General features: G+C 40.4%; 1 protein-coding gene across 1 annotated transcript in view; it reads left to right on the forward strand.

Annotated features, from left to right (window-relative positions):
* The first annotated feature begins 4,776 nt into the window (after positions 1-4,776).
* Positions 4,777-15,941, forward strand: part of LOC150077225 (33 kDa inner dynein arm light chain, axonemal-like) — a 57,962-nt gene continuing 46,797 nt past the window's right edge. Inside the window, exon 1 of the mRNA XM_090385820.1 lies at positions 4,777-4,940. Within this exon, the coding sequence (XP_090241946.1) occupies positions 4,863-4,940 (78 nt within the window). The 5' untranslated portion in view covers positions 4,777-4,862. The remainder of the gene's footprint in view (positions 4,941-15,941) is intronic.

Genomic DNA, 15,941 nt, shown 5'->3' on the forward strand with positions numbered 1-15,941 from the left:
GCCTGCCTAACCTCTTTTGGAACTTGGTTGCATATCAACTTGTATCTATCATAGGCTTCTGTGTCATGTGTTAATTTGTAAGTATCCCATGCATTTTTCTTCTCTGCCATATGTCTCATTAGTTCATCTGACATCCATTTTGGCCTAAACCTTGAACAATATTTCTTAGTTGGTATGTAAAGCCTAGTAGCTTCCAAGATAAGTTCTTTGAAATCTTCCCATTTTGAATTTGCTGTTGGTAACATCATCAGTTGGTCCCACTGTATAGAATTTAAATACTGTCTCAGTCCATCGTAGTCGCCTTTACGGAAGCAATAACCCTTTCCCTTTACCCGTAATGGTAGTTTAAATGAAATGAAATTTAAATGAAAACGTCCTTTTAGAGCAAAGATATAGTGAAGTTGATATATACACTCAGTGTCAATGAATTATGAACACCTCACATTTAAACATCTGTAATGGACTATGCTGCATAGCTCACTATATAAAATTCCGAATGACTTATGCTACAGCACTAGTAATTTGCATCTGGTCATGCAAGTCAAAGCAGTAAAGTAGCAGTTATGGAACAGTAATTATAGCAAAGAGGGCATGAATATGGGAGCTCGTGTGGTGGGTACTTCGATATCTGAAACGGCTCATCTTGTTGGTTGCTCGTGGCCCACTGTGGTTAAGGTGTACAAAGAATGATGTCAAACCACATCCCACTGACAGAACTAAAGGATTACCCAAAGTGTATGTTCGTGGTGAGTGAAGGGTGCAGCGCTTTGTATGGGCCACCTTGAGACTGTTGACATCGCAACACAATTTCTCAGGTTGTCTGCTATGGAGTTCCATAGCAGACGACCCAAGAAGTACCCTCTCCTTCCACAAATCACTATCAATGGCCAATGCTGTGGTGTCAACAACATGCTGGTTAGACAGTGGAGGAATGGAAACAAGTGTGGTCATCGGATGAATCCAAATACGTGGTGCAACATGCTAGCGGACTCCGTGTGCAGTTCACACGGAGTCTGCACACCGTGCACACGGAGTCTGCACACCGTGTGCACTGCAAACTACACGGATCCATTGTACATAGTGCCCAATATCCAGGCAAAAGGAACGGTTGCTTAAACATGGGACATGTTTTGCTGACAATAACTAGGACTCGTGGTGAGTGTGGGACCAACATTTGACTGGTAGGGTTATATTGGCAGCTCTTAGGTGACCATAGGTACCTTGCAGTGTTGCATTTCTTCCGGACAGAAACGGCATCTTCCAAGACGATAACGGGCTGTGTCATTGGGTCCTGACTGTACATGAGTAGTTCAAGGAACACAATGCATATATCACCCATCTTGATTGGCCTCCGTATTCGCCTGGCCTCAATCTAATTGAACACTTATGGGATATTTGGAACAGAAAGTGAGGACTATGGACAAGCGATTATTATTTATTCCAACACTGGAAAGCCTTCGCCTTCTTGTGCGATTGTCCATGGGCATCAATCTGTAATGCCCTGTCATGGAGGAGGGATGCTATGAACCAGAGGTTATTACCTTGAATTTGATAGTGGGCTTCAAGTAAGCAAAGGAGTGCAAACCAGGCAGCATGGCTGCAAATCCCTTTAGACGCCTTCAAACATCTAGTAGAGTTAATGCCTAGGCAAACAGCGGCTGTTATCCTTGCGAACGGTGGACCAACATGCCATTGCGTAGCTGGTCATAATTCGGTGAGCACTGAGCGTATACTTAGAATGGAATGAATAAGAGCAGGACAAGGGAGGATGCGAGATAAATGTTATGATTCTATGGGGAGTTGCTTGTCGTGCACTACAACCATATCAAAGTCCAGGGGCTCACATCTGGTGAGTATGGGCTTGGCACACCCAGGGTTCTGAGCTGGATATCATCATTCTTCTCTTTGTTGGTGATTCGTTTCTACTTCTCTCTCTCTCTCTCTCTCTCTCTCTCTCTCTCTCTCTCTCTCTCTCTCTCTCTCTCTCTCTCTCTCTCTCTCTCTCTCTCACAGAGTAATTCAGAAAACTTTTTTTGGCTGGTGCAGCATTAGCCTCAAGATTCCTTGCATCATATGACTAATAATAATAATAATAGCAGAGGACTTCTGACATCAAGACAGAAGGGTTAATCCATAACATGGAGATCCTGAGTTTTGTAGGACAATTTAAGGGGTCTCCTGCAGCGACAGATGATGAGTTGATTTTAAGCAATGTAAGAACTAGATGGTTGTCTAGATTAGGTCAGGTTTTCCTAACTTCAATAAAGGAAAAGAATTTATGTTCAAATTCTTGTGTTGAGTACTGTCTCTTTCAGATTTCTTCCTATAGAGCCTTCAACGAAGAGCAAATAGATGGTGGGCTCGATTTATATTCAGGCATAATCATGAATAACGGTAGGACGAACATGGGTTTGTGGTAACGGTTCCGGTGTTAGGCCCGATTGTTTTTCCTGTATCCGAGCATGCCAACAAGAAGATAGAAAGTTAGACCAAAAATATATTTGTCTGATCCTGAGGTTCGAAGGATGGAGAATCATGAGATGTTTCTTGCAACTAGATAGGTGGCCCAACAGGGTATTACGTAGGTGGTCATAAATCGGTGAGCACCGAATGTATACTTAGAATGGAATGAATAAAAGCAAGACAAGAGAGTCTTGAATTGTCGTAAATGCTGCCATTCTATAGGGAGTTGCTTGTCGCGCACTTCAACTTATCAACAGAGGACTTCTGACATCAAGACCAGAAGGGTTAATCCATAATACAGAGATGCTGAGGTTTGTAGGACAGAATCGAAGCTGTCTCCCACAGCGAAGAGCAGCAGCAGATAACGAGTTGGTTTTTTAAAGCAACTAGATTGATCACGACAAATAATGTGCTGATCTGAAGCATTACAAGAGCTTGAAAGTTAATGTGTATATGAAAGATCTGAATCCTAATGGTGAATTTGGAATAATGCATGTGGACGCACACTTGACAGATCTATGCAGCTCCATGTGCCGTGATGTTTGTAGATTATTATTATTATTATTATTATTAATAGACATATGATGCAAGGAAGCCTGAGGCTTATGCTGCACCAGGAAAAAAAAAAGCTCCCAAGTTACCCTGAGAGAGAGAGAGAGAGAGAGAGAGAGAGACAAAAGTAGAAGGGAATCACCAAGAAAGAGAAGAAGGATGATATCCAGCTCAGGACCCCCTGGGTGTGCCAAGCCCATACTCACCAGATGTGAGCCCCCGGGGTTCGTGCTACGTGGTATACCTCATCTGGTGTTGCAATTGAGAAACTTGTGGGAATCCTTGTACTATATGATCTGTAAACGATTTTTTTATACTGCACAGAAACTGATAAAGATGCACTTAAAAGGATCTGTATGGATTGACCTGCAATCCTAGAGATGAAAAATGCTCTTGGTATTTTCCAACATGTTACTTTCAGCTACTGTTCGGAACTGTGTACGTTGAAATCCTGATTTCAGACATCAGCTTGTGACTTTGAATGTTTTGTTCTGAATTGAGAGAGCATTATGTAACTTTGAATTTGCACCCTCTCTCTCTCTCTCTCTCTCTCTCTCTCTCTCTCTCTCTCTCTCTCTCTCTCTCTCTCTCTCTCTCACACACACACACCTTGGTGACTGGGTAGAATTTCATATCTGCAAATAAAATAAGGTATGAAGATAGTAAATGACCTGCCTCCACGGGACAAGAGCAGTAACCAGTAGGGTGCACACTCTCGGGGCCGGCGCAACAGAGTATGCCTGGTAAACTGGGCATAGGGGCGCCAACGTCTGGGGCTGCTGAAATTCAAAATTTTTATTATAATAATATTTAATAAAAGTATCTTAAGGGCGCCAAAAACCTTATGGTCATGTCTGCAGCTTGCTGGGCTAAGAGGTTGGTCATTCAACATGAACAATATTAGCCTACACGGCACTGCACAAATATATTCATTATTGCACTAATTGGATTTTCTGGGTACAATACTTTCAAAAACGCAAGGCAGGGTTATCATGGTTTGGTTCACGATTAGCTCTGAAGTTATGATGTAAAGGGGAGTAGATTCAAATTGAGGAAAGACAGTTGTAGAATAGATGTGCGGAAGTTTGCCTTTAGCCAGCGGGTAGTTGATTTCTGGAACAGACTTCCATCTGTTGTTGTGGAAGTTGATAGCTTAAATGAATTTAAGGCTGAACTAGACAAACATTTGGAGTGACCCGATGGGTGAAACGGGAAGGTTTTTTTTTTTTTTTTGGCGATGGTGTACAAGCTTGCTTTCTTGCATCATATGCCTCAACTAATGCTAATGCTTATTTCTGTATTAAATACATTAAAAATAAACTTTCTAGATAACGGAAAAATGGCACCTTGAATCCGCTTCGTGGATTCAAGGTGCCGTTATTTCCATTTTATTTTTATTTTGAAAGTCTTGAATTTCGAAAGTCTCTTCTCGATGATATTTCAATATTTTTGATGTGAACTTAACAACGAGTAATTAAACCCCAGGGGTTCACATCTGGTGAGTATGGGCCTGGCACACCCAGGATCCTCAGCTGGATATCATCATTCTTCTCCTTCTTGGTGATTTCCTCTTTCTCTCTCTCTCTCTCTGGTAACTTGGGAATTTTTTTTTTTTTTTTTTGGCAGGTGCAGCAAAAGCCTTAGGCTTCCTTGCATCATATAGCTAATGATAATAAAATAATAATAGTTAAAAAAAAAAAAAATTTAACGCTTGTGCTGCCATCTGCTCCCAAACTTCAAATTTATCGTGGTTACCATAGCAATGGTTATAACAACTTTCTTTTCGGTTATATTATTGCGATATCACATGCGCAGCAGTAACTCAAGCATCTGGCTAAGAACACATTATGATACCACCAACAAAGTCCCTCGTTCGTTATGAAAATCCAGTACTTATTAAAACTACACAGGATAAGCCCACTCGGGTAAGATATTTAACTGTTCTGTAAAGCTTAACAAGAAATTATATGGCATATTTTTTTTTTCGTTTCAGTTAAAGAAACAACGTTGATTAGTTCAGTGAAATGCGTTCCAGAAAGTTTGAAAGGATGTCCTTGCGAGGGAAAGGCCACTAACACGCTCACACAAGGTGTTTCAAAAGGCACCAGAGTGTATTTCTTATGTGTAGGTTTAGGCTGTATATCTTCTGGACTTCTTATATCATATTTAGGTTAAAATTCCTCTATTTTATGTTAAAATTTATTATGTATTATTACCGTTTAGATATTACGATTTCTAAATTTAAATTTTGTCTAATCGACTGCTTGTTTTACAAATTTGTTGTTTAAATTGCTCAAGTTGTTACTTGTCCTCAGATTAGTTTAAAATTGCCTTTCGTATACTTCTGAAACTAACGTAAACAGATTTAATTTTAATCAAAAACCAAACAAAACAAAGATTGTATGTAATGTTCAGTCTTTGTGAGCATGCTTACCCATAAACAAACAAAAGATTGTATATAATGCTCATTCTCTATGAGCACGTTTACTGTAAAATTGTAAAATGTAACCCTGTACAATGTAAGAGAAGAAGAATTTACAATGCAACTGCCCATCACAGCACAATGGCCAAGGGTTAACAATGTACTATAAAGACAAGGTTACCCGAATCAACCGAAAAAAAAATAATAATAAATAATGACTATAAAATATTTAAGGGCAAAGGCCTCATGCTATGAGGTAGAATGACTAACATGTAGGTTAGTGCAAAAGCATTTTAACGTAGCCATCTACCAAAGTAGTTAAATTAATTAATTAAATTGGCATTGTTTTGGTTATATCTCATATTGTGAATGCCTTCACAACGAGTTGCCATGATATTGCACTACCTCGAATAAATAACACTTCACCAGTGGAGAAAACTACTGTTATTTATTCTCGGCGGATACCACCACCCAGGTGGCACTGTTTCAAAGCTTGTTGACTTCTCTTCGGTGGGTGGGTAGGTACCCTGGTGTTGCAATAGTGACAACCCAGTTGTGAAGTAAAACTTCGGGGCTCCTCCGTAGCCAGGTGGGAAGAAGCAGCAGTGCGTAACACACGCTTCTTGATCAGACCGGGGGTTCGAGCCCGTCACCACCAAATACGGAAAGGTCAGGGAATGACCACCGCATATTCCCGGAGCAATATGGCCTTAGTTGCTAATGCTCCTAAAAAACCAAATAACAAAATAACAAATAACAAGTAAAACTTCACAATATGACAGATGCCTGATGGTGTGCAGTGATAAAGACTATAAAATATTTAAGAGCAAAGGCCTCATGCTATGAGGTAGAATGACTAACATATAGATCAGTGCAAAAGCATCATTTTAACATAGCCCTCTACCAAAGTAGTTAAATTGGCATAATTTTGGTTATATTTAATTAAATTCAACAGACAGATGTCGACAACAGTTTCCATTCGAAGAACAGCGTTTTCTACAGCAGAACGTAACATGTCAACTGGAATAGCCAGTACATGACATCTAATACTGTCCTTCAGATCTGCTAGAGTTTGACATCCTTCCCAATACACCTGGTTCTTCAAAAAACCCCACAACCAAAAGTCACATGGGGTGAGGTCTGGTAATCGAGATGGCCAAGATGTCTGGAAACAATGGCTGATGACCTGTTTGTCTGTAAAGGTTGCCTTAGCAATCTTTGGACACAACGGTGGATGTGGGGTGGCGCACCATCTTGCATGAATATGGTATCCTGAAGGAACCCACATTGTTGCAGCTTTGGCATTGCTAAATTTGCCAACATTTCATAATATTGCTGTCCAGTGATGGAACAGGTGCAGGGTCCAGTCGGTGTTACCTGTTCAAAAAAATATGGCCCAATCATGAATGTGGCCGTAAATCCACACCACACTGTCACTTTTGTAGAATGCAATGGGACCTCTTGGATAACTGAAGGGTTTTCTGTTGCCCAAATGTGACAGTGTTCACTTGTCCATTTAAGCAGAAGTGGGCTTCATCACTCCAAAGGATGTTCCATGGCCAATTGATATCCACTGTCATGTGCGCCAGAAACTGAAATGCGTATATGAAACGAATATCTGCATCACCATGCTTTAGCTGCTGTAGCATGTGCATCTTGTAAGGATAGTACCGCAACACCTGACTCATTACTAGCCTTACAGTGGAATATGGCTGGCACACTTGCGCAACCACATGGAGGTTGACTTGATAAATCCATGACAGCCATAGCCACATCTTCAATACGAGAGGAGTCCACTTTTTTCGACCTCTACCTGGTTGAACACCAAGATGTCCTGTCACTTCAAATTTCGCAATCATTTTGCGGACAGCACAAACAGTCATAGGTCCACGCCCTGTGCACTTCTGACACTGGAATTCTCTGATAGCCGCAGCTGCATTGTTGCTGTTCTGATAGTACAGCTTCACTAATAGCACATTTTCCTGGAACATTGTTGGCATTGCTGCTGTAGTGCAGGCAAAAATCTACTGTATGATTTGGAAGAGACTGCTTTGCTTTTATACAGTACAGTAGAGCTGAGTAGTGGCGCTTTGGCAATAACTCACAATTATGCAAATAATGTAAGTTATTTGCATAATCATAACTAAGGTAGTTACTTGCCATACAGTGACAAATTTTGTAACTAATTTTTTTTTTTCCAATAAATGGTGAGCGCATTCTTTATTGTACCTGTTGTACAAATTTCTCTTCAGTACGAGCCTTAGAACTCGCTCCAAAGCCCTCTACATAGGGATACTTTAATTTTAACAACCCTGTATATATACAGGGTATGTTAAAATTATGTTAACACTTATATGGAAAAAACACTGTCAAAATTATGTTAACACTTATATGGAAAAAACATTGTCAAAATTATGTTAACACTTATGTGGAAAAACATTTATTGTAATCAACATTTATTAACATTAACTGAAATCAACATTTATTGTATTGTATATGTGGAATATTATGTATATAAGGTCTCAACCTGTTGTCCATTGTTATCAACACACAATAGGAAACAGTTGAAAGTAGCATTTAATGCCCTGACGCCTAATTCTCTGGGAATAGATGTTACCACATTCGTAATTCTTTCCTTGAGTTCATTGATATTCCAAACTTTCATGCTGAAAACTCTCTCTTTCACCATACCCCACAACCAGAAGTCGCAGGGTTGTCAGATCAGGGGAGAGGGGAGACCATTGCAAAGGCCCACATCTTCCTATCCATCTTTGTGGAAATGTGTTATCTAGAAAATCACGAACAATATAACCAAAATGCGCAGGTGCACCGTCCTGTTGAAAATATCCCGCTGTGCGTATTATCAGTGGAAGTTCATCGATGGCGTACGACTGCAACGTATGTAAGTAGGATTCGGAATTCACTGTTGGGGTGTCAAAAAAGTAAGGTCCAATTACTTGGCATCAGTTACAGCACACCAGACATTCACCTTTAGAGAGGTGCGTTTGTGCTTACGAAGTACTTGTGGATTTTCTGTACCCCAAAAGATTGTGTTGTGTCGGTTCACATGACCGCTAATGTGAAAAGTGGCTTCACCACTGAACGTCATCTGATACACAATGTCCGGTTAGACATTTCTGCTAAAATCTGGCAGCATTTCACAAGAACACGTTTTGGACCTTCTGTCAATGCTTGGACGAGTTGGATGTGGTATGGGCACATTCCGAGCTCTTGCGTTAATATTCTCCACACAGTTTTCTGTGAAATCCCTGTTTCCAAACTGCATCATTTGGTAGACTTTCCTAGAATTGATAGGAAAAGTAGAATTGATAGCTGAACAACAGCGATGTTCATTTCACTTCTACCTGTTCTGGGACGTCCGGCATTACCTTTGTAGTTGTCCGCAACCGAGCCTGTTTGAACAAACTTTTCGTATATACGATAAATCGTTAAACAGCTTGGTGGGTCTCGTTGAAATTGTTCTTGGAACTTGTTGCGGACTATGGTTGGAGAACGAAACACTTCCATCAAGCTTGCCACCACTCTTCTTTCTTATAGCGTTAACCTATCTGCCATTATATCTGAAAAAATAAATAAATAAAATTCAAATGTTCAAATACTCACAAGCCAAACCATTATGACCATCTCTGTCTGCACAAGTCGATGCATCCCACAGCACCTAGGAAAGATATCATCAAGATTTAATCCCTTTAGTTTTTAAGAGCTAAAGGGATTAATTCTTAAGAGCATGAATTAAGAGCTAAAACATTCCATAGTTTACTGTTTCCCGTAAAACCTGTACAACCGAGAAGTTGAGTTTTTACGAGTTGCCCATAAAACCTATACAACAGAAACCTCTACTCTACCAAGAAGTCACACTGGTCAACCGTTATCTATGTATCCACAGCCATTGGAAAAGATTAAAGCATATTCATGTAGATCGGAGCATTAAAAAAAAAAATGCTAAAAATTTGGTATCTCTACCAATAGTGTGTCAACCATTCTGTAAAACCATGTTTCGATTCTCAAACTGTTTGAGGAAATGGGACCCAGTCAGAAGCATGCAAAATTATGCCTGTATGGTATGATTATTATATTGATTATTATATTATTATTATTACCACTTGGAACACTTTGACTTACTCTCTTTGCAACTTGACTTTCTCCACTCCAACTTTCCTAACAGTGAGGTAATTTTCCTTGGTGATTTTAATGTTCACAACTCCAACTGGCTTCCGTTTTCTAGTCACACCGACCCAGCTGGTTGAGATGCTGAGGCTTTTGCAATTATTAATGACCTTGCACAGATTGTTCATTTACCTACAAAGATACCAGACAATCCTAAACATACAGCCAAAATGCTTGATCTTTTTCTCACAAACAACCCTTCTAAGTACATGGTCGAAGTGAGTGGTTCTTTAGGCACCTCAGATCACAACTTGGTGATTGTCTGTTTGCCAATGGAGCCTTTATCTCATGGCTATTCTCAACCTCGTATTGCTTGGCATTATAAGAATGCAAAATGGGATGACCTGCAAGGTTTCTTTTCCTTGGTTGCATTACTGTTTAAAAACTTACGATGTCATCGTTTGCTCAGATCGTGTCAGTGAAATTATTCTTGTAAGAATGAAATCCTTTATTTCACACTCCACTTTAAAATCTCGTCCTTTATTTATTGGAAAACCTAAACCTTGGTTTTACAATAAACGTGCTAAGGCTGTTCAAGAGAAGAACATTGCATATTGTAATTGGCTTGTTTCCAATTCTTCATTTTCATTTTCTGCCTACACCAAAGTTCGCAACAATTGTAAAGCAGTTAATAATCAGTCCAAACTAGATTTTGAACAGATTAAGAGTAGAAAACTTGCTTCTTGTCAGATGGTTCTGTTGTCACTTCAGCCAAGGATAAAGCTGACCTGCTAGCATCCCATTTTTTTTCCAACTCATGCATTAATGATCTTGGTAAAACATCTCACCATTCCCAACACACTCCATTCAGTGCCTCCTGCGGTCTTTCATCAAAAGGATGTCAGAAGGATTTTGACGAATCTTGATGCAAAGAAAAAAAAAGGCGCCTCCGTAGCCAGGTGGGAAGGAGCAGCAGTGCGTAGCACACGCTTCTTGATTAGACCGGGGTTCGAGCCCGTCATCACCAAATACGGAGGATGTGGAAAGGTCAGAGAATGACCACCGCATATCCCGGAGCAATATGGCCTTAGTTGCTAATGCTCCTAAAAACCAAAATAGCATTAGCATTAGTAGAGGCATTTGATGCAAGAAAGCAAGCTTATGCAGCATCAGCCAAAAAAAAAAAATAAATAAATAAAAAATAACCACTTCCACTTCACCCCTCTGTTCGTTCGAAATACCTGTCCAGCTGAGCCTTAAACTTATTTAGGCTATCAACTTCCACGACAAGGGATGGAAGTCTGTTCCACCAACCAACCATCCGCTGGCTAAAGGCAAATTTCCTCACGTCTATCCTACATCTGTCTTTCCTCAATTCGAATTTATGCCCTCTCAGGTTATCATTCTGAGCAAGAGGAAGAATCCCATCAGCATTGAGCATGCTCAAACCATTCAAGGCTTTATACACCTCTATCAGATCACCTCGCTGGTGCCTAGTCTGCAAACATTGTAATTTGCAAAACTTAAGCCTTTCTTCGTAAGAGCACCCCTTTGTTCCAATCACCAATCTTGTTGCCCTTCTCTGTACTCGTTCCAGCATCTCTACATCCTTCTTGAAATGAGGCCTCCAGACCTGTATACAGTACTCTAGGTGTGGCTTGACCATTGCCTTATACAAGGGAATAATCACCTCCTTATCCCTGCTAGAAAAATTCCTATATATCATCGACAATACACCATGAGCTACTCTTGCAGCCTGTCTGCACTGCTCAGAAAATTTCATATCTGCTTGCACAATTACTCCCAGGTCCTTTTCATTCTCTACCACTGTCAGTGTAGTACCACAGAGTTGATACGTTGCTCTGGGGTTGCTGTTTCCCATATGTAGTACTTTACATTTGTCAATGTTAAACTTCATTTGCCACCTGTCAGCCCATCTGCTCAACCTTTACAGATCCTGTTGCAGCAGCAGCATACCATCAGTGGTGTCCTTAACAAACCTGCTAACTTTTGTATTGTCTGCAAACTTGGACATTAAGCTTGATATACCATCATCACTATTATTTATAAATACAGAAAACAATAATGGACCCAACACTAAACCCTGAGAGACTCCTCTGATAACATTAGTCCACGATGAGCAGTGTCCATTGATTACCCCTCTCTGTCTTCTCCCCCTCAACCACCCCTTTATCCATAGCAGAAATTTGCCTCCAATGCCACACTGCTCCAATTTGTGCATCAGTCTTCCATGTGCAACAGTATCAAAAGCCTTTCTAAGATCCAAGTATATAATATCAAAGTTATTCCCTGCATCCAGTTCTTTTGTAACTGCATCATAGTATCCAATCAAATTGGTCAGGCAAGACTTCCCCTTAACAAAACCATGCTGTGTCTGAACTATAACTGAAGTCTTGTCTAGATGATCCTGCAGTGCTTCTTTAACCAGTGCCTCCATTCATTTTCCAGGAACAGAAGTTAAACTAACAGGTTTATAATTACATGTCGCCCTTTGATCCTCCTTTGTGAATTGGGGTCGCATTTGCACATCTCCAGTCCATGGGTACTTCCCCTGAGGCCAAGGAAGCTCTCATAATTATGGCTAAGGGTTTGCTTACTTCCTTTGCTGCCTCCTTTAATATAACTGGATAGATCCCATCCACCCCAGGTGCCTTTCTTGTATTTATCTTCAACAATTTCTCCTCCACTTTACTCTGTTATTACAAGATTCCCTAGCTTACTGCCAGAGTTGAATACACCTCTGGCATTCCCCTCGCTGAATAACTCCTCATGTGTGAATGTCGATGCAAAATATTCATTTAGTTTGTTAGCTACCTGCGCAGGATCATCAACAGTTGACCCATCGATATCAAGTGGACCAATCTGATTCATCCCCTTCCTTCTAGAGTTTACATAAGTAAAGAACTCTTTGCTGTTTTTCTTTGCATCCCTTGCCAATGGCCTCCATAGCCAGGTGGGAAGGAGCAGCAGTGCGTAGCACACGCTTCTTGATTAGACCGGGGTTCGAGCCCGTCACCACCAAATATGGAAAATGCGGAAAGGTCATGGAATGACCACCGTATATCCCGGAGCAATATGGCCTTAGTTGCTAATGCTCCTAAAAACCAAATAACAACAAACCTTGCCAATGATTTCTCGTAATCTGCCTTCGCCTGCCTAACCTCCTTTGTAACTTGGTTACAGATCAACTTGTATCTATCATAGGCTTCTGTGTCACATGTTAATTTGTATGTATCCCATGCATTTTTCTTCTCTGCCATATGTCTCATTAGTTCATCTGACATCCACTTAGGCCTAAACCTTGAACAATATTTCTTAGTTGGTATGTAAAGCCTAGTAGCTTCCAAGATAAGTTCTTTGAATGCTTCCCATTTTGAATTTGCTGTTGGTAACATCATCAGTTGGTCCCACTGTATAGAATTTAAATACTGTCTCAGTCCATCGTAGTCACCTTTACGAAAGCAATAACCCTTCCCTTTACCCCTAATGGTAGTTACCTCTTTGAGTAAATCCCACTTCAGCACACTGTGATCACTGCCACCTAGTGGTTCATTTACCTGCAGATTCTTAATGCATGAAGAATCACTACTGATAATCAAATCAAGAGTATTACTCCCTCTAGTTGCCTCCCGAACATGCTGATGTAGAAAACAATCATCCAATAAATCCACAAAAGCCTTGCTAGTGTGTGAGTGACCAGCCCCCAAATTCCAGTCAATATCTGGGAAATTAAAATCCCCCGTTATAAGACTCTCTGATTTACTGGTCCACTCTATTTCCCTGTACAATTTCTTATTATACTCATCAGAATCATTAGGCCTATAGCACACTCCTACTTTCAATTTTGATCTCCCAATGCTTATGTCACACCAAACTGACTCGACACTGCACTGTCCAGCAATGTCGACTGGCTTCACTTCCTTGGATTTTATGTATTTCTTAACTAATAGCATAACCCCTCCTCCCTTCCTATCCTGTCTATCCCTTCTGTAGACATTTTACTCCCCAAATTCCCGTTCTGCATTCCTTATATCTGTGTGACACCACGTCTCTGAAATCCCCACAATATTTGCCTTTGATGTTTTGAGCAATACCTCAAATTCATCAAATTTATTTACTAAACTCCTAGCATTGGTGTACACGCAAGTATACATTCACCTGTTCTTTTTCTTAGCTACTCTAACACAATCCATGTGTTTACTTGTACCCCAATGATTCCCAGCAGTCTCTGAAATATCCTGCATCTTATTTTCCAGGCTGCGGCTCATTCCAATAGAAGCAGTGCAAGAATCACTTTCACCTCTGCCAGTGGCTACTGTTAATCTATTAGTCCTTGTATCCCCCCAATCTAGCAGTTTTCCGACCCACCTAACACTGCCTCGATAGCATCAGCAAACATTCTTGCACCCTTTCTATTTAAGTGTATCCCATCCCTGTAGAAGCAGTCTCTCCTGTTAACAAGTACAGACCAGGCTGAAAAAAATTCTACCCCTTAAGCCTTGCACAATCTTTCCAGGGCCGTATTGATTGACCGGGCTCTCATCATACACTCCCTCCTATTGTGTCTGGGTAGAATTGCAGACACTTTCAAATTCAATCCTATATTCAACCCAAATCCAAATTCAAATTCCAAATAACTAACTAACCGCAAAGAAAGCTGCAGGTCCTGATAGTATTTCTCCACTTGTTCTCAAAACCTGTGCTGCTGAACTTACTCGTGTTCTTTGCTGCCTTTTTTCACTTTCTTATTCCAAAGGTGTTTTTCCTTCTGCTTGGAAATTTGCTCATATCCAGCCAGTTCCTAAAAAGGGTGACAAATCCCTCCCTTCCAATTATCGTCCTATTGCAATTACTTCTACTCTTTCTGAAGTAATGGAGAAATCAATTAACCGCCATCTCTTAAACTACCTATAAGCCTTCCATCTGATCAACGATCACCAGTATGGATTCCATCAGTGTCAATCCACTGGTGATATTCTGGCTTATGTTACTGATTTATACACAAATTCAATGGAAAAGTTTGGTGAAACACAAGCAGTTGCTCTTGACATCTCAAAGGCTTTCGATCATGTTTGGCATAAAGGTCTTCTAAACAAGCTTCCATCTTATGGTTTGCCAACTGTTTTTAGTAATTGGTTATCCAGTTTTCTCTCTGATCGCTCACTGAGGGTGATGGTAGATGGCTCTCTGTCTTCTAACTTCTCCACTAATGACTTTTAATTTCTTTCCCCCACTCTTTTCCTCTTGTATATTATTGACATTGTTCCGTTTACTGGAAATCCTATCCATAGTTTTGCCGATGATAGCACATTGCATTCCATTTTCCATTTTGAGAAACCTTGCCCTGCTCAATCAGCTTCAACGTCTCGAATATCTGCCACCAATTCCTTAAATGCCGATCTCCAGTGGGGCAAAGACAACTTAGTTGATTTCAGTCTTGTCTTATATCTCTATTTCGCAAAAAGGATTCTTCTGCTCCTATGTTTATCTTTGGTGACACTCCAATTTCTAGGCAAAATGATATATCTCTTTTAGGGACTACCCTGACTTTTAATCTCTCTTGGCTCATTACGATCTCTCAAGCTCATTACAAATATTGCTTTCTCTGCATCTGAAAAACTTGTTTTTCCTCTTTCTTTCTCAGTGTTACTTTTCTTCCAAACAGCTTCACTCTGTACAAATCGCAAATCCACCCTACAATGGAATATTGTTCCCACATCTGGGGCGGTGCCCCCCAAAACCTCTCTCAGGCTTCTAGATTCCATTCCGAAGAGGGCAGTTAGGTTAATTAATGACTCCTATCTAACAGAGTCTCTCCAATCGCTGTCTCATAGACATACTGTTTCTGCTGCATGCCTTTTCTACAGATACTTCCATGGGCACTGTTCTTCTGAATTGGTTTCTATAATTCCCGCTCTCTCTTTCAAAACAGTCTGAACACGTGCCGCCACCAGCCAACATCCATTTACTGTCCAACTTCAAACTCACAGAACCAACTTTTCATCTTCCTCGTTTATTCGTTCAACTGCCGTTTTCTGGAACAACTTTCCTTCATATGTATTTCCTGAAAATTACAGTCTACAGAAGTTTAAAGTCTAATTTCAACAAATGTCTTCTTTCATATTCTCAACCTCCAACCCAAGCATGGTGCTAAGTACTATAGGTTCTAATACTTCTTGTGTTTGGGGTTTTCATAAAAAAAAATTAGCCAAATGGTGCAAGGAAGCCTGAGGCTTATGCTGCACTGGCCAAAAAGAAAAATTTCTGAATTACCCTGACAGAGAGAGAGAAGTAGAAAGGAAACACCAAGAAAGAGAAGAATGATGATATATAGATGAAGCCATTTTTAAGTGAG

Source organism: Mastigoproctus giganteus, chromosome 12 (genome assembly GCF_048544385.1).
Source record: "Mastigoproctus giganteus isolate SK-2022 chromosome 12, ASM4854438v1, whole genome shotgun sequence".
NCBI lineage: Eukaryota > Metazoa > Arthropoda > Arachnida > Uropygi > Thelyphonidae > Mastigoproctus > Mastigoproctus giganteus.